This window comes from Chelonia mydas, chromosome 13 (assembly GCF_015237465.2).
Source record: "Chelonia mydas isolate rCheMyd1 chromosome 13, rCheMyd1.pri.v2, whole genome shotgun sequence".
Classification (NCBI taxonomy): domain Eukaryota; kingdom Metazoa; phylum Chordata; order Testudines; family Cheloniidae; genus Chelonia; species Chelonia mydas.
In genome coordinates, this window is record NC_051253.2 from 12,943,886 (window position 1) to 12,964,026 (window position 20,141).

General features: G+C 41.2%; 1 protein-coding gene across 6 annotated transcripts in view; it reads right to left on the bottom strand.

The window, feature by feature from the left end:
* The window catches only part of CASS4 (Cas scaffold protein family member 4), a 30,804-nt gene extending 13,769 nt beyond the window's left edge, over positions 1-17,035 (bottom strand). Inside the window, exons 1-2 of one of the 6 annotated variants that reach the window (XM_043526572.1) lie at positions 16,697-17,035; positions 466-897 (exon numbers count right to left, since the gene is read on the bottom strand). In XM_043526572.1, coding sequence (XP_043382507.1) covers positions 466-897; positions 16,697-16,738 — 474 coding nt within the window. In that variant the 5' untranslated portion in view covers positions 16,739-17,035. Of the gene's footprint in view, positions 1-465; positions 898-2,642; positions 2,733-11,742; positions 12,627-13,221; positions 15,007-16,696 lie in introns of those variants that run through there. The other 5 variants (XM_037915792.2, XM_043526573.1, XM_027822194.3 and 2 more) reach the window with 5 other exon arrangements.
* Between the last annotated feature and the right edge of the window lie 3,106 nt (positions 17,036-20,141).

A 20,141-nucleotide genomic window follows, 5' to 3' on the forward strand; every position in this document is an offset into this window, starting at 1 on the left:
TATAAGTGTCAAAACCAAAGGAATGTGTGTCTGTGCCTCAACCACTAACAGATGAAGCTCTGGAATTTTATAGCTTAAGGAATTTTAGCATGTGTTTGTAGGAACCTTAAATCGCTATATTCCACCCAAAGCAGTTATTATATTCCTCTTCACTTCCTGTCCTAAATGATTGGGCAGTTATATAGCTGCCACTTACGTCACGGAGGTGGCTGTTTTTCAGTGGGGGGTGATGTGATTCCAGGGATGACTATATGTGTTTTATGGGAATATTTCCAATAGAATAACAGTATTTATTCAAGTAGCCTAAACAAAGCATTGTTTACTTGGCTGACTTCACTGCAACTTTCAACTGAAATTCTCAAGCCCTTAGGAGCCTGCTGAAAAAGTAAAAACCATCAGGCTTCCCTTCCCCTTTCACTGGTATTTTCCAACCCTTGAAACCTTAATACTTGCTTATATTCTTACCTGATTGGTTAGGCTTTGGATCTTTTCACTGAATAATTGTGCAGCTAAAGCTGGCACTTGATATATTTCTTGAGTAGGTGGAGAAGAAACAGAAGAAGGAAGTGGCTTAATCCAACTGTCCATCCGTTCATACGTAGGTGACAACGTGGAAGACTTGGGAGCTGATGGAACCTGGTAGATATTTTGTTGACAGATGGGCAATTCCTGAGAATCATGCTCAGAGGAGGGAGACAATGTTCCTTCCTGGGAACCAGCAAGGAGTTGGAGGCGATTAGCAGGAGCCAGACCTTGTCTTCCATGGAGGGAACATTTCCACCATCCTTCACTCTCTAAAACATTCTGCTCAAGAACCGTTAGGATGTCTCCTTTGCGGAAGGCTAACTCATCTGAACACTCAGCCTTGTTGTCATATAATGCTTTTGCCAAGGTATTCTAGAGAGGAAAAACAAATAAAAAAGAATACATGCAGTAATATTTGCACTGCTTGTATTATTCAGAAGTGTTATTTGGAGCTACCAGATTAACATTTCTCAGCACCTAAATTCATGCAAATTCAAAACTGCTAATATTTATCCTAGGATCAGTTCTCAAGGCATTGGTTTTACGAAGTTAAACCTTTTGAACATATGCCTGCCATGTTTTAGTGTGTTACAGAAATAAATAATGCTATAATAATACGTTGCATTTCTCTAGCACCTTCCATCGGAGGATCTCAATGAAAACATGAATTACATTAGCCTGATGAACACCCCTGGAAAGTAGGAAAGTATCATTAGCTGAGTTTTCTGGATAAGGGTACTAAGGCAGAAAGCTACTCAGGTCACGCAGGTAGTCTGTGACCGATTCAAGAATAGAACCCACATCTCCTAACTTCTGTCTAATCAATCTATCTATTTACAACTCTATCACACCTGGTATCTGAGTGCCTTGCAGCTACAAGTGTTAACCACACATCCATCCTCCCTCTCTTTTCACATAAAACACAATGCTGGAGGTGTTATTATTCATTTCCTTTCTTAGAGCCAGATATAAATGAACCACCTGGTAGTCACTACCCTGAGGATTTCAAGAAAATAACCGCTGGTGCTAGCAATGATAGATATGGTAGCTGCTGCGGTTTTTACTGCTGTATCTTCTAACCAAGCCATTCTAGATGACAAAGTACAGTAAATACACCAGTGGCCAGCCTACACTAGCATTTCCACCAGTGTTAGTACTGGGAGAGCAGCACCAGTGCCAGCACGGGGGTGGGGAGTGGGAGGGCGGTGTCGGAGAGAGATTTCCCTAAATATTCAGAGTAGGCAAGACCCCTGCTGTGAACATGAGATTAAGGACATTTCAAATCAATGAGCATAATAAGAGATCTGAGAATAGTGATGCTGCTAGTTACTTTATTGTGGAAGATAATCCCCATAAGATACTTATATGGCTCCCATTATGATAGCATCCAAGCATCTTCTCATGTATTTATCCTCGCTGCACTTCCATTAAGTTAGGAAGTGCTATTAGCAACATTTTACAGGTGGGAACTGAGGCACACTACACATTTGTGACAGAGCAAGGACTTGAACCCACGTCTGCCAAGTCCCATACAAGCATACTAACCAGTAAACTATACTTCCACTCTTTTTAATTATTTATTGTGATCATGTGTACGTGGCTAAACATATTTTGTTCTTAGAACTCAGGTTTTTAGTAAGCAATATCATTAAAATAGCCAAAAGTATAGCAAATATGGCCTTCATCATTGGAGGCATTTTTGTACAATTTACTACTGCTGATGAAAGAATAAAAAGAAGTATCCACATACTATTTCCCATATGTGGCTTTATTTTCAGCTTCAAAATAAGATCAGCCACTCTCCCCATGGAATGTGGATTAGGAAAAACAGTTTCTTATCCAGAAGTGCGAGTAATGTCCAAAGAGATAGCGTCTGCATTGGAAATATAATGCCTGATATTTTTATCCAGTGCATTTGCCATAAAGCAACAGCTGGTTTGAAGTATCAGGAGAAGAAAATCAATTCGTCAGCTCAGCTGATGAAAGCAGCCTGTTGTTGGTAATATAAATTTCTTCATAGGGATGGCTGGGAACAATGGTCCTTTTATGATACATGGGTTGATCCACACATACTGCACTAGCAGCTGTCAGAGATGGACAGCAACAGTCCCACTTACCTTATGTCATAGTTTGATTAAAATGTTCTTGTTGCCTTGTACGTGTCAGTCCCAAATTCTACTTTGACGATACCAAATGCTTGGGACCACCTGTGTTTAAGTGAGACATTCTGTAATCTCAACATACAGTATAACCCAGAGAGGGACAGGGCATTTCACATTGTCACAATTGTGAATAAAGGCCAGATTTTCCTAGTATGGTTAGCAGTAATATTACAATAGCAGTGAGCGACTCCAACCAATACTGGGGTCCCACTGTGCTATGCACTGTATAAACACACAGTAACAGACAGTCCCTGCCAATAAGAGTTTGTGAACTAAATAGAAAGGATGGGCAAAGGGAATATTTATATAATCATTTTGCAGATGGGGGGCAACTGAGGCATAGAGCAATTACGTGACTTGTCTAAGCTCTCACAGGAAACCTGTGGCATAACCACAAGACCATCCTTCCTAGTTGCACCAATGTAAACGAGAGGTGATATCCATGGTATGACTTGAAAAGACATTTGGCTATCAACCTATCTGTAGCTAATTATTTGTTGAGAAAACGCTATTGTAAGAATTTTTATGCCTGAGTCTGCAATTGCAGTGCACATATCTGATTTCAGAAGGGTTGAACTGACTTACAACAGCTTTAAGCTTAGCCCATGTACTTTACTTGGAATCTCTGCAATTAAGCACCACAAGTTATGGCCTATGTTATATGAATGTATGACATAACAGTCACATCATCAGTGCTTCAGTGACACCCAAAAGTGATTTCAGCAGGCATTTCTGGGGGAAATTTGCCAAGTACTCTCTAATCTCCTTGCATAGGGACAGATGGGTCTCCTTCTACTGTAAATGTATGGAGCAAGACAATCCCACTATCAGAGATGACACTAAAGAATCCTTAATCCCCATCCCTTTATTTTTGTATCTTAAATTTCATTCTACAGCAAAAAGTGTTAGAGAAAAGTTTTATTAGACCTGTACCAATAAATGTTTCATCTGGTGAATCATCATCAAGATCCAATAATAACCAAGGGAGAACACAAAATTAGTTGGAGACTTAGCGAAAATGAGGCCTCATGTTCTTAAGTATAGGAGTCAGTTTGTCTCTTGATACACAGATATTGGCATTGTTAATAAAAACTGTAAACATGGCCCAGAGTGTGTTATAACTTGTAAGCAAACATTCATATATATGATTGCTTATGTTCTGTGGCTAAATTATATGGGTTTACATTTTCAAAAGTGGCCTCTATATTAGACACTTGTGCTGATGTCAAAGGATCACACGTGCTCAGCATCTTTGAAAATCAGGCCCTAGCGATGTAAAATTGGGCACTCCAATTAGACACCGAAAATTAGAGGGTACTTTTGAAAATCTGACTCATGAATAACAAATCTGTTGTTCTCATGGATCATCTTGCATTCCATTTGAGAGCTCCATTCTTAATAGATGAACTCAATAGGTGAATGCAAGAGAAATGCCAGAAATTTCTGGAACAGCTTCCTTAGGCAAGATGTAATAATTAAATTGAACTAGTGAATGATTCAAGGAATTGGACCACACTGGGTCCGATTAAGTGACCGATTTTAAACAATGGTTTTAAAAGCATAATTAGATTTGAGAATGCAGTCAGTTTGGAACAAATAAAAACAAAGATGCCTTTACATTGCATATATTGACATGTGGACTTTGGTCCCAAGGGAAGTAAAGTCATTGTGTCACAAATACCTTAGAGAGATTTACAGAAGGGCAAAGACTAATTTTGTGGCCATTAATACAACTATGCAACCTAGAGTGATACAGTACAAGTTAAAGCTCGTGCTTCAGGGAGTATGGTCAGCACCATGGGGGTCAGGAGCCAATTCCTTTACATCCCCATATTCTGCATTGCACAGATCAGGAGATATTATAGGATTTCTTCCTGTGCCCTCTGGAGCATAGGTACTGGCCACCGCTGGAAGCCTGATTCCAGATTAGAGAGACCAGTAATCTGACTGGTATAATAAATCTTATGTTTGTAGGTGTTATTGTCTGCTCATCCGTTGGATGATATGATGTATGACATTTGTCACTGTATGTTCAAAATGCCTGGAAACTGCCTGAGTATATTAGTGAGGATTTTAGACCTATTTGCCTTCGCACTCATATTTGAAGAGATTTTAGCAGCATGCAGAAACACTTATGAAACCTTATAAATGTGCTACAATGTTATTACCCAGATTCTAACTGTTTGTTCATTTACTGTTGTTATTTTAATCTCCTGGCACCAATTCCTGCCATAAATTGTAAAGCATTTTGCATCTAGATCTTGTTGTGAAAACCCAACTTCCTCCCTTGAAAGGTTTCAGATTTCTGTGTATTTTCTGTGTTCAGAGTAATGAAGGATCAAGGGAAAACCACAACAGCGTATTGTTATGCCAACATCAGCAACACAAAGCCAGTGAGGTAGGTTATTCTGCAATTAACCCCTGAGCTCCAAAAAATAAAGAAAAAAGAACATTTTTGCAGGGCATAAAAACGGTAAATTGTATAGCTTTGCCTTCATTCCATGCCTTGTGTTCTCCTTTGCCTATCTATTAATAAGTATAGTAAGTACCATTTTTTCCCTCGCATTTCCTTTCTGACTATGGTGGTTAGTCATCATGACTCTTACAACTTTGACAGCTAGGGAGTGAGCAAGAGAGCATAATACTTTATGTAGTACCTTTCATCTAAGGAACCTATACAGCTTTTAGCAGATATATTATCATTACATATTATTTGTATCACAGTAATACTTTAGAGCAGGGGTGGGCAAACTACGGCCCCCGGGCCGAGTCTGGCCCCTCAGGGCTTTGGATTCGGCCTGTGGGATTGCCCCCGACGGTGTCGCAGGCCCGCGCCACTCTCAGAAGGGGCTGGCACCATGTCCCTGGGACCCTAGGGGGTGGGCAGAGGGCTCCGTGCGTTGCCCTTGCCTCCAGGCACCGCCCCCCACAGCTCCCATTGGCCGGGAATGGGGAACCATGGCTAATGGGAGCTTTGGGGGAGGTACCTGGAGGCGTGGCAAGGGCAGCACATGGAGCCCTGTGCCCCCCCTCCTCCAGGGGCTGCACAGGGACATGGTTCCGGCTGCTTCCTAGAGTGGCACGGCATGGGGCTAGGGCAGGCATGCAGGGAGCCTGCCCTGGCCCTGGTGCGCACCGCTGCCACCCTGGAGCCACTTTAGGTAAGTGGCGCCAGGCCGGAGCCCGAACCCCTCCTGCACCCTGCCCCGCAGCTCCCTGCCCTAAGCCCCCTGCCTGCACCTTGCAGCCCTCCTGCACCCCAACTTCCTGCCCTGAGCCCCCTGCTTCACCCTGCACCCCTGTGCACCCCAACCCCCTGCCCTGAGCCCCCTGCTGCACCCCACACCCCTCTTGCACCCCAACTCCCTGCCCTAAGCCCCCTGCTTCACCCTGCACCCCTGTGCACCCCAACCCCCTGCCCTGAGCCCCCTGCTGCACCCCACACCCCTCTTGCACCCCAATGCCCTGCCCTGAGCCCCTTGTCCCACTCTGCACCCCCGTGCACCCTAACCCCCTGCCCTGAGCCCCCTGTCGCATCCTGCATCCCTCCTGCACCCCTGCCCTGAGCCCCCTCTTGCACTCCGCACTCCTCCTGCACCCCAACCCCCTTCCCTGAGGCCCTTCATATACCCTGCATGCCTCCTCTGCCCCAATCCCTTGCCCTGAGCCCATTCCTGTACACCTCACCCACTCCCACACCTCGCACACCCTCCTGCACCCCAACTCCCTGCCCGGGCCCTGCACACAATTTCCTCACCCAGATGTGGCCCTCGGCCCAAAAAGTTTGCCCGCTCCTGCTTTAGAGCCCCAGTCTTGGGCCAGCACCCAAATGGGTGATGCACAGACACTTTGAAAATCATTTGTAAGTAAATGTAATAGTGGTGAAACATGCTAGATTGGCAGACTAAAGCCCCCTGTAATACCCCTGTGAGGAAGGTATTATTATACTAGTTTTATAAGTGACTAAACTGAGGTACAGTGAAATTAAGAGAGTCACTGACAGAACCTGGCATAACATGAGGAGCCGTCATTCCCTGGCCTTTGCTCTGCCATTCACCAACACTCTCACAGCATAGAATAGTGCACTCAGATCCTCCATTCTGTGATTTACATTTACTCTGAGAAGCATAGTGAATTACTAAGCAGCCATTGCTTGCTCTAGTTGTTCCGAGATGCTTTACAATAAGACACTGACTCTTAAAAGAGCTCAGCCTGGTACCTGATTTTGTGCCCACAGTAACTGTGTGCATAATTTTGTGGCTGCAAATAACTGCAGACCTATTTTATGAGATTTAAACGTTTGACTACCTGATCTGCCAGTATCGTCAGGCTGCAAGTGTGTTATCAACTGTATCTGCAGTTATTTGCCCCAAGATTATTTGTGGGTACAGAATTGGGGGCACCAAACTTGAGCTCATTTTTCAAAACCAGGCCCCAAATATTCTTTCACACTTGCCTGGGACATGTGTAAAGACTCACTATCAAAGGCCCTTTCTGTTATTTGAGCAGAAATGCTCTCTGAAGATTGTGTGTGTGTTCATTAGCCAATCATTCCCACGATCACTGAGACCTCAGTGGGCTGCTGGGATAAGAGATAGTTCTGCTCTGAGGCCAATGGGAATTGCATTTTTTGTTTGTTTCCAGAGAACCGGAAACGGGCTGTCTAACACCATCAGACACACAATGCTGACTAGGACAGCTGTATGCAGCTCTTGGGTAGTTTTACATGATCTCTATACTTCTCTTTAATGTGCACTTGAAATACTCAATGCACTATAAACACTAAAGCAGCAGAGATGAGATCAAAGTATGTTTGTCTGTGTTGTTTGTTGCTTCTTTAAAGGTCCCATCTTCCCTAAAAAGGCAATATAGCAAGGACACTAACATATTCCCCATAAACCCCACTGCTACCATAAAAAGATAAAGGAACATGATATATTAGAAACCAAGTACAACACTTTATGAAGGTACCTCAACAGATGATGAGTTAATCATTCCCACCGCAAGGCAAATTTCAGATAGCCAATCAAAGAATTTAGGCCTAGAAAGTGACCATCATCCCCAAGCCCCCCATGAGAATTTATTCTCCTCTGAATATGTATGCATAACCCCTATTTATAACCATGTGAGTTAATTACATAGTTTGAGAGGAGGAAAGTCACATTAAAGGCTGATAACAGAGATGGTTTAGCTGTCTAAAAGCAGCAGTTTTAGCTCCCTGGAACACAAGTTAGAATCATTGTTCAGTCAACACAACCCTTCACTCTTCTGAAAAGGTAAATTAAATTCTTCCTTATCACATAATGCACCTGATCAGACAAAATCTGAAAAGGTGAGGTTTGCACAGATATAGGTCCCATGATCTGCCTGGCTGCTAACCTCCACCCCCCAACCTGAAATGATTCATGGACATGCAGTACAGAATTTGGGAAGCACATTGGGAACCTTAAGGATGAAAGTTGCTGTGTAATTGTATGTTTATTAATGAAAAATAGTGGGAAATAATGTGGTTAGAAGTCCACAAAGCTGACAATGCAATTATTTAACCTTAAGTAGCTGTAGCTACATATACAAAAACATAGCATATATTTAGAAATAAAGAAAAAATGTTATTTTACAGCATGATACAGAGTTAATATTTCCAAGAAATAAACGACACAACTATGTTACAGAAAATAAAATCTAGTAGACATATAAGCAAATGTCACTAGCAAAATATTGCATGTTACAGTAGTCAGCATGGTGGCTTTCCAATCAGAGAAGGCTGTCGAAATGTTGGCATTTCACTTATGGACACCTGCAACTTGTATTTAAAAATCCTTATTAATTATTAATTTTATTATTATTTAATACAATCCAAAAGCATGCTAGGCATTTGACAGAATCTTAATTTCTAAAGAAAATAATTCCAAAGATTTTTTCCTTCTATTGTCTTTAGTTTGCTTTTTTTTTTTTTAATAGCTATTTCAAAAGTCTGAACACAGTTTTTTAGTCATGGGAATTTCGTCTGCAGATTGAGATTTACATTCTTAAAAGATGTTGTAGCCACATTTTGAGAGTCTTTTAAAACCTTTAAAGTAATCTTTAGTGCAGGATAATATGACTTTAAATATTTGAGCAGAAGAAGAAGATACAGTTAAAAGCTGTGGATAGTTTGCAAAACAATTATGTTGATGTATCAGTAACACCTCTTGGCATGTTTACTGAACTGTTTCCAGTTAATCTATTCACCTCAGAAAAGAGCTGAACAAATAAACAATTCCACATGCCTTTTAAAATGTGGAATGAGGTTCCCAGATGAGTCCTTTTTAAATAGTCTAAATTAAGCCAATTTAATGTGACAAATTAAATTAACTGTAGACGGCCAACAGTTAAAATATACTAACACATGCAGAAGAAAAGAAAAGAAAATCCTCAAATTCTCTGAAGTTTCCCTAAATATATGTGCCTTCATTCTGACTATGCCTGACCATATGTGTTTGCTCTTGGTATAGATGATATGTAACATTTTTGGTGGAGCATAGGTGATCTGAGATGCTTTCATTTAATCCGTGGATCTGTTTGTGGTTAATGTAACTGGAAAATAACAAAAATGTAGCAAGCATTAACTATTTGGTTTGATTTGACCCTTGTTCCATACACAGAACTCCCATGTTTTTGCATATGGAAATTTTTCAGGATTGGATATAAATAAGTGTTTGAGAGCTAGGAACGGAGAGGAACACTTTATCTATTTTATTCTCTATGCAAAGGGTTATCTAACTGTTAGAGGACCACTTAGGGATCTAATTAACTGTTCATTTCCTGTTTTTTAGTGGTTTGAGTGTTATTGAACTCGAGGTTCTGGAAGGCCATGAGATACCACAAGGCAACCATAGTTCTGCATTAATTAAGGGTTTTTTTGGTTAGCGAATCTAAGCATCAGGTTTAAAATTCCAAGAACTACAAACTTCAAATCCAGAAGGATCAGCTCAGCTCTTGGAAGGATGAAGATCTTTCCAAACTGGAAAAATTGGCTTCCATTCTATGGGCGATACCTTTTGGAGGAGACTTTACACATGGAGTCCTGTTTCCTCAGTACTGTATTACAGGGAGTTGGTAGTGGCTCCATAGTTAAGATAGTTTCCTACTATAAATCTATTTTTCAACCCTCCTCAAATCCCGTCCCCTCCCCGACAAAACTGGTCAATTCCTGACTCCACTGAAGTCAATTGCAAAACTCCCATTGACTTCAATAGGGCCAGATTTCACCGTATTTTCCTAAAATTTCACATGCCACAACTCCTGCCAGAATTTTTCCAGGAAGCTGGGAATCAAAAATAATAAATGAGTTTTAAAAATACAATATTTTTTAAGAAATTCCCTGCACTTAATTTTTTGAAAACATTCATTTTTTTTTCATTTTAAAATGTATTTAATTCATTTATGTATGTTTTGACTCACTCTATCTCCAAATGGTCTTGGTCTAAGGACTCCAGATGTGTTGGCTTGCTGGCCATACTGAGGTTAGCGGCCTGTTAATAAGTTTAGGTACGTTTAGTAGGGAAATTACCAAGTTTAGCTATCAAGGCATATTGAGAGCTTTAGGTGGGTTGTATGTACCCATCACTAAAGTAGGCAACAAAGAAGATTGACTAGAGCAGGGGTTCTCAACCTTTTTCTGTCTGAGCTTCCCCCACATGCTATAAAAACTCCATGGCCCACCTGTGCCACAACTGTTTTTCACTGTTTTTCACCTGGCGTTTTTCGCCAGGGCCAGTGTCAGGGGGTAGCAAACAGGGCAATTGCCTGGGGCCCTGTGCCATAGATAGCCCTGCGAAGCTAAGTTGCTCAGCCTTTGGCTTCAGTCCCAGGTGGCAGGGCATTTCAGCCCCGCACAGTCTTCAGCTTTCTGCCCTGGCCCCAGTGAGTCTAATGTCTGCCCAGCTTGGTGAACCTTTTGAAACCTGCTTGCAGGCCACCTGAATCCCTCTTTGAGAACCGGCCACTGGACTAAGGGATCATTAAAGGAGGGATATAGAGAAGAGGCACAGAAAAGATCTCTGTCCTTTGCCCAGCCAGGAAACTTTGCTGCCCAGAAGGAGGCTGCAATAGGAACTGGAAGATAACCTTGTTACTCTGCTTCATCTAAAGAGACTTTGTAAATTAAGGACTGGTTGTTTTCCCCCAACTTTAGCCCCTCTGAGTAAGCCATCCTCTCTGCCACTGTGCACTACACCTTTTAAAAGCTAAACTTGTTAAAAAGTCTGGAAACTGAGCAGTAAAGGGATTCAGTCAGTGCCCTAATCCCATCTAGTGTTTCCTTTATGGCCCACTTGATTTAGAGGAAATTATTTGCAGAAGTAACATTGTGCCATGTATCTAAATTGCAAAGGTTTCATTTTAGTTGTTGCTATATTTTTTCCCCCTTACTAACGTAATGGCGATTGCATGCTATCCCACAGGCTCATATGACATTTAAAATAGGATGATAGTGACTGTCTGAACTTGGTCAGAATTAAATTTGAAAGCCAAGTAAAATAAAAGGTAATTGGAGAAACAGGCTCAGAGAGGTTGTTTTGCCCATTCACAGTGAATTAGTAGCAGAATCAGGACTAGAGGCCGAATCTCCTAGCTCCCAGTGCCCTAATCCTTGACAGAGGTGCCAGAATATGGGCTCCCGCTCCCCGCCCCATTTGGAAAATGTCAATGAAAAGAAAAATAATTGTTAAATTCCCAAGTTTTTGTTTAAAATTCCTCAAAGGCTTTGGTTTTCTGATTTAAAATTTTTAGGAAAGCAGGTACTTCTTGTGGAACTTTTCATTGACTTGAAAACCTAGCTTTTCCACTTAAACAAACAAAAGCTGATGGAATTTTTTGACCAGCCATAATCACTAAATCACACTTCCACCTACATGCAGGAAACATAATTAGAACATGTTGAAGCTGATGATGTTAGCATGCCCCTTATATAGTAACGAGGGGGAATTACCTCCTAAATTACAGTTGCCAGGGTCAGCTTTATGTGCTAGACAAAGACCAAACACACTGTTTTCCAGTTTGCAGAAGTTCTTACCTTTCTGCACAAAGGAAACTAATGCTAGAAGAAGTCATTCCACCTGGCATCATTGGGTTAATAGAAAAATGTGGTCTGTGGAGTGCGGTCTTTTTAAAGCAGGGGTCCGGTAATCTGGACAATGTTGTCTTCCCAGCTTGGCTGCTTTGTAATGTTGGGCAAACATTTAACTTCTCTGTGCCTCATGTTGCCCACTTATAAAATGTGGGAGCAAAATACTATTCACAAGATTTGCTGTGAGGACTGATAAATCTTTGCAAAGTGTTTTGAGATAATCAGATGGAAGGAACAAGTGCAAAGAATGTTCGTTACTAATATCTGTGGTTCAGCTTTCCATTACTAATGTGGAGGCTCAATTTTGAAATTTACAACCTGGATCTCAAGCTGGACATTTTTATATAACCTTCTGAGGTCCCTTCCAACCCTGATATGCTGTTACAGCAAGCTTATATGTGCAGTGCTGAAAATCCAGACCAAAATATTAAGACACATTTATAACAGATATATGATCAGCGTTGCATGGGGCTGTGTTGTTTTCCCATGAAAAAACGATTGTATTCAAAACTTTCTAAAGACAGAAGGAATTGTATTGGCTATTTGCTCTTTTTCAGTTCAGTCATTACTGTAGAACAGTATTTTAGGATGTGTTCAGTCATTCTAGTGTATTTTGTCCTCTCTGCACAAATGTAACTCTTATTCATATTACTTAACACTTGTACATCAAAGGGAGAATCTGCCCATAGGTTGTATTTGAACAGTTCCATAAATCATACATTTGTCTTCTACTACGCTGCACAGACATTTGTATGGCTTCCCTCTTTTGAATAAAGAAAAGGAGTACTTGTGGCACCTTAGAGACTAACAAATTTATTTGAGCATAAGCTTTCGTGAACTACAGCTCACTTCATTGGATGCATCCGATGAAGTGAGCTGTAGCTCACGAAAGCTTATGCTCAAATAAATGTGTTAGTCTCTAAGGTGCCACAAGTGCTCCTTTTCTTTTTCCGGATACAGACTAACACGGCTGCTACTCTGAAACCTCTTTTGAATGAGATCCAAAATGAAGATGAGATGCAATCACTTGTGCTCATTAAAAATTCCATGGTAATTATGAAGGCAAATGGCCAATTAGACATCTAATAACCTGCCATTGTCATAAATGTTGCTTACCAGTACAGTATACTGTATCACTGTATAATTCTTTACTTACAGAAGAATGAGTCAAACCTAACTTCTTTAGACAGACACTTTCCCCCTCTGCTTGATAAAACAGAGTAGTATTTTTTCAGATAACTATGGATTGCATGTTAAAAATTAAGATTGTATGTTACAAAGTATCATGTTAGGAACTAATAAACAGAAATAGAGCATGCTTTAAACAGAGATTGTAGCAGATGCAGATATACATTCCATATACATTCTCACAGAAATGCGATGCCATTAAATAAAATACAGCAGAAGTAATAATCTAGTACTTACATTGACTTTCATCTTGTCTTTTCTCTATTATTCCATTACCTAAATGAGAACAATACACTCTCCCCTTCTCAAAGTGAAGTTCTTCAGCTCAGACTGAAGTACGGTAAGGTTTGGCTAGAAGCCTGGGTATTAGACTTTCAGCCTACACCTCCCAGTGCTGGACTTACTGTGAACCCTGCCGAGGGTGAAGTGAACAGCCACTGGGAATGAATGGAACTAATTACATAGTAAATTCTCTCTAACGTTACATGGCCTGCAGCTATGTTCATGCAAAAGAAGGAATGGCACTCGGTCAAGCCTCCAGGAAGAAAAGGCAGAAACCAAAATAGGAATTCTGATATTGTAGAGCTATAAGAACGTCACGTGGACACTGCAGTGAAGCTAAGACAGAGTGATTTGAGTGCATTTGGGGGCTTTTTCCCAAGGTAGTATCAGTTCTTCTTCCTCCTCAATTTGTATTTAAAAATACTTCGATTTTGAATTTTTCATGTTCAGGTCACTAGAAATGTCATGGCTCAGCAAGACCTTTACAGCTTAAAAATCACTGCAGAAAAACCACATATTTTAAAAGCAGAGAATCTGAGAGACCAACGCAGAACAGTTCATGGTTAACATCTTCTGTTTTGTACAATTTTCAAAGGTTCCTTTATACAGAAATTATCTTGCCTCCATTCTGTTCCTTCCTCTTTCTACAGTAAGCAAGTTCACTCTCTCTCCCCAAAACACTTTTATAATGAAAAACTGTGCCCGTGTCTTGCAGGGGGCAACAGTTGGATTTTTGTATTTTTTTCTCTAAATTTTAACCTTTTGCACTTGGAGTTGACTTGGTAATGCAGAAGCATCCAACCAACCTTTCTAGTCATGCAAAATATCTGGTACAATGAAGCTCACTTGCAACAAATTCTGATCCTTTTCATGTGACAGGCATTGGTATTATCAGTTGTGAACGTGCAAGAAGAGAATTCAGCCTAGAGAAATTGCACAAATGTACCACCACAGACCATAGAATTTTTAAAAATATATTTTAGAAACAACAATGCAATCTGTTGCCACAGAGCTGCTCTAAAGGTGGCATAATTGACCACAGGAAGACAACGCTGACTTCAATAGCATAGAGCATGCATAAGGCCTACGCTACTCCACAGCTCCCTCCTATACTAGAGGGTCAGGGGATGTGATTTAGAGAAAGAGAGCATGGCTGCGGATTCCATAACGCACATCTGACTCCTGTTCCCCAAAACTCTTGGCAAGTACTGTAAGTTAGGCTATTCTAACTTGCTGCTGGTGGCTGACTGGCACATAGCCAGCCCAGGCTCCGGATAGCTTAAAGTCCTTGCACAATGCACAGCAGAGCCTGGGAGGTTGCTGTGGTTGCAAGGTGAGAGCATGCAACTAAAATTCTAAGCGCTAGGTGTTCTCCTCTGCAAGCTTGATCACTTACTTGCAAGTATGCAATTAAAAAAAGTATGCGCATGTACTGAGCATTTGTTAATGAGAGAAATTTAAGAGTAAGCTTAAGCGTGTCTGACAGGAGCTTAGCTATCTGCATCTTTTTGTTCTCACTTCATGCTGCTGCTAGACAGGATCAACTTGCCAGCCACCCACCAGAACTCATTACTATAGGACGGGCCCCTGTGCACATGCTGTCTCCCTGCCCAACACTTTTTACTTTGTGCATATGCACATAGGACGCTGCAGCTGCACACTGTACAATCAGCCCTCAACGCATATCCAAAAACATTAACAAGATGTCCATAGAGCATGCGAATGCACTGGATTCCATTACAGAAACAGTTTGTCCTGCAAAGGTCCGGGGGGGGGGGGGGGGGGGGAGTTGCTGATGATTAGCTGTGGCAATAACACTCATAGACCCTGGAGCTGGGGGCAGAGGAGGTACCCAGGCCATGGCCCTACCACTCTTTGGTCACAATACCACTCGCTCACATTTGGAGGGGGTGGGTGTAGGGGTTCATGGGCAGGGGAAGTGCCAGGAAGCTGGTGAGGAAGGGGCCTAAGAGGGGAAGAGGAGGGTCAGAGAGAGATGCAAATCTATCCCCCCCAACACACACATTTAAATGGTGCTCAGGAGCCCACATTAACACTACTATTTAGTTCTTTCATCATAATGGGAATTTCTGCACAGCCACAGCTGACAGCCACTGTGCTCCAGCTATAACAGGACTCAGTTTTTGCCCACCGATCTTGCCAAAGTGTTGCTATCACAGAGTAAACTATAAAAAATGATGTAAGGCCATTAAAATGACATTGCCCCAGAGCTGCTGGGATAATAGGAACCAATAGGTCATTTAGCATGTTGCATCAGAAACTTGAATGGTTTCCTGACTTCTTACCATACTTCATCTCCATGAGATATGTGTATTTGTAGAAGGGCAGTGCTCAGAATTTACAAGTCAGCTCGATATTGCTAAATTCAGTCAGCCACTGCTAAACTATTTTGACTTCTGTGACCAAAATATCTGGAAATTTGCTAAATTGAAAATAAAAGCGTTAGGAGCCAAAGAGAGAGGTAATAAGAGAACTTTTTAAAATATGAGTTTCAAAACATAAATGGGTCAAGTTTTCTTCTCAGTAATAGAGAGGAATATGTGTCCCATTGTCTTCTGATGAACTTAACATGGAATAAGAGAGGTCAATTCTTTCAAACAGACCGTGACAGAAAACTGAACACAGTAAATGTTCCATGTAACTCCTATCAGGTGCTTTTCCTTACATTTCTGGTATCGAACTCTAACCCCTCCCAAATCATATTTACAGGATCAAGGTCATGAACATTACACTGGGAGCCAAGAACTCCAGCATTCTCTTTGACCCTGACATACACTGACACTTTTTGCAAGTTATTTATATTGCAGTCGGGCCCACATTTTGCTAGGTAGAGTACAAACGCACAGACAAGTTCTCTACCTTGAAAAGCTTATAAACCAATTTTGTAAGTCTAATAAAAAACCCTCCGTAATTTAATTTGTTTTTTATCCTGCCTGTAAAATAGGGAACTAACTTATCTACCATACAAATGTGTTGTGTGGAGTGTTTAGTTAATAATAGTACATTATTATACCATCAAAGAGCTTTACAAAGCATTATGAAATAGTAATAAGAGAGGTGGTACCTTCAAGATAGAAGCTGGGGCTTACTTAATTTTTGTCAGTATAATTAATGCTTATAAAATCTCTTAGGTTTCCTTTTACTCAGAGTTCCATCCAAGGAGAATTTCTTCAGACACCAATGACACTGCCGCAGCCAGGTCTCCAACAGCAGAAATACAGGCAAACATCAGGTACCTTAGCATCCAAACCAAAAACTCCCTTTCCACAATTAGTTGGTAAAGATATAAAACATGTATGATACTAGAAGAGTTATTCTGAACTAAATATATATATATATAAAATCACACTTACTTCAGCTTCTAATATTTTAAGTCATTAAATTCTGTTCTCATAAACCATCAACCTACCGTTGCAGATGTGTTGATTCTGCTATTTTTATCCATAGCCATCACCAAGCAGCCGTGCCACTTTGAATATTATAAATAATCACTGTATAACCAGTGTTATACAGAGCTCAGTTTTGCAAAGTCACAATGTGTCAGGAACTATTTCGCAAGAAGAAAAAAAAGTCTGACAAGTATTACCCTGAAAGCATTTAGCTATACAAAAGGTTTCCCATAAAAGTCAATTTCTGTGACAACAGACAAGATTAAAACAAACAAACAAAAAACCCTAACAGCGTCTACAACGAGAATAACTGTCTAAAAAGTGGAATTTTCCTTGATCTGTCCGTCACAGACTTGTTGCAAATAACCACAGATACAAAAACCCCACGCTTCTGCTTTGCTACATGTTCCTGTAGTTCCTAATTTAGAAGCTTGATGGAAGAACAGTTTACTACAAGTGTTTGCATAGCACTTTAATGAAATAACTGACTGCCACAATCCTATGAATTCAGGATTTCTATCCAACATTTTCCATACCTTGCAAAATTTTCTCACATTTATTACAACACATTTATTATAACTTTGTGTTGTAATAGCCTGTAAGCTCTATGGGGTAGGGAATTTGTGTTCTTACATACCTACAAGGCACCAACCATACTACTATATGTGTTGTAAGGTACATTTTGTATGAAAGACACTGAAAAATTTAAGCAACTTTGACTCATCTCAGAAGACAAATTGATCAGTCTGGTCTCCTGTGATGATTCCTCTACATTTTAAGAGGACGAGTGGTGGACAATGACTCTCCCATCTAATTTACTCTCATCTGCTATCCAGCCACCTGGATTTTTTGTCTAACCCTTCGGGCTGGTGTCAAGTAGGTGCAGCATCGGGACATAAAAAGCGTTGAGTTAGAATGCTTGAAAAGTATCTGTTCAACTAAACAAGCTGAACAGAAAATTTCAGAAATCTTAGGAAAGTACAGTTACTTAAACTGCGCTTCGATTTGCGTTGTCCATATGGATTCTACATTTGGTGTGCATGTGCCGTGTGAAAATGAGATCGAATTCATTTGGCCAGCAGTCTATATTTGGGCCACACCTGTGCCCTAGATACTCTGCATTCCTCCCCCCACAGGGGCCCAACTGTTCCTCAGTTCCCTTTACTAATACAGAATCCCACTGGTATAAGACTCTGTAGAAGCAGGAAAGGAAGGTGAGCCCCAGAATTCATGTGGACAACACTTCCTGAAGAACCAGTTACTGTAGGATAACCATTTTGCGCCCCCTCCCCAGTGTCTGTAATGTCCACATGGATTCCATTCTTGGTGGCTAACAAACAGTCATCTATTTAAACAATGACTGCAGGACTAAATGGGCATCCAATTTGGAAGATTCTGCCAAAGAGTAGGTTTCAGAGTAACAGCCGTGTTAGTCTGTATTCGCAAAAAGAAAAGGAGTACTTGTGGCACCTTAGAGACTAACCAATTTATTTGAGCATGAGCTTTCGTGAGCTATAGCTCACTTCATCGGATGAAGCTCACGAAAAGCTCATGCTCAAATAAATTGGTTAGTCTCTAAGGTGCCACAAGTACTCCTTTTCTTTTTGCCAAAAACTTGTAAAGGTCTGGATTGAGCCCCACATTGCTGTTAACAGATTTTTGAAACAGACATTTTTTGAACAGCCTACCTAAGCTCTAGCGCAGGGGTCTCAAAGTCCCATCCTGTGGGACATCTGCGGCCCGAGAACCTCCCCCACTGCGGCCCACAGAGGAGAGACGCATGTAGACAAGTTGCTGGCAATGTCTGCTGCAGGAGCTGCCCCCCACATCTGCTATTGGCTGGGAGAGAGGGACAGAGATACTATCACTAATCACTAGGCAGAATCATCATCATTAGTTGCCGGGTAGAGACAGCCATGGAGGCTGTGTCGCTTTCTTCCCCCCACAATGAATATAAACAAGTCAAAATATTGAACACAACTATCTGATGCCCATCTTGCTGCAATCCTGAAGGTTTCAACTGCTGTCACTGAGGGCAAACATCAACAAACTGACACAACTGAAGCGTTGCCAGGTGTCTGGCAAACACTAAAATCTCTCTGCCAGGTGAAGAATTGTACAAAGTTATATGACAGTTTTATTATTTCTAAGAAATTCAAAATAAATGTTTTCTTTTCTGAACACCATCTTCAGTGACATTATTGGCTCGCTGGGAGGATTGGCCCTGGCCCTAAGGTAAATTGAGTTTGAGATCCCTGTTCTAGTGGAATGAGCTCTAACCCTCGCTAATTTAGAATATATTCTGATGTAGTCAGAATCCCACTTAGAAAATCTCTGATAGCGAACTTCTTCACCTCTGCAAATGCCCCAAATGGTCATGTTTGGCTTCAAAATTAGGCGCAAGCCAGACCTCTAAAAGGGAAGTACAAAATGTCTCCCACGAAGTGCTATGTTGCTCTTAGCACGTAAGCTTTTACATAAGGGCTTACCTACATTTACAGTGCTGTAGCAGCACAGCTGCAGAGCTTAGTGAAGAGGCTACCTATGCCAAGGGGAGAGCAATCATCAGTGGTCTGAATGGTTTTGTCCCATTAATGCAGAGAGTCTCTTACTACATTACAGTTGTGAAGTTTAACTTCCCCTAGGGTTGAATGAGATTTTGGAAAAAATTGGGAGCTGAATGAACTAGAATACTAAAACAAATATGGGCAGGAACTTGAGAGTGACCCTATCCTTACAAAATGCCATATAATGAGGAGCTGATGGGGGGCCCCAAATCTTTCCTACTCTTTCAGCTGATGTAATGGCTACTAAAGAGGCAATCTTCATTGGTAGGTGGTTTAGGGGAGACTTATCAACCCTGTTAGAACGAGAGAGGACACTCATCAACCTTGAGAAAGACATGAATCAGGACCCTAAGGAATCTTGCCACTGTATGGAAGGAAAAAAACATGGGGGTGGAAAGGCTGGTGTTGTGCAGATATTACTGCTAAACAGACTGTCGTAGAGCTGATAGAAAGTCCATCTTATTCTCCTAGCCCTGAAACCGTCTGCTGATTTAGTAGGTAGAACCAGAGCACTCAGTAGGGCCATTACTGGCTTCTGGACTGTAAAAGATTAGCTTATGATTAGAGATGTGTAACGATCGTGTCTTGTTAGTCAGATGACAATATGGACTTTGGGACGCTGGGAGCCTGGTGTGGACTAGCTGTCTGTACACACCTTGTTGGTAGCTCATTAATATGTGTTGACCTAGTCTTTGAAATTGGACCAGACCAAAGCATATTAATGACTGTTAATGTATGCATTAGCAGGATGCAGTTGGTCTATGGTATGTGATATATTGTGTGTGTGTGTGTGTGTGTGTGTACACACACACACACACACACGTACAGATTCACAATTCAATATGCCACGAACAAGTTCACATATACAAGCCCTGAGTGATAAGAGACTACCTAAGTC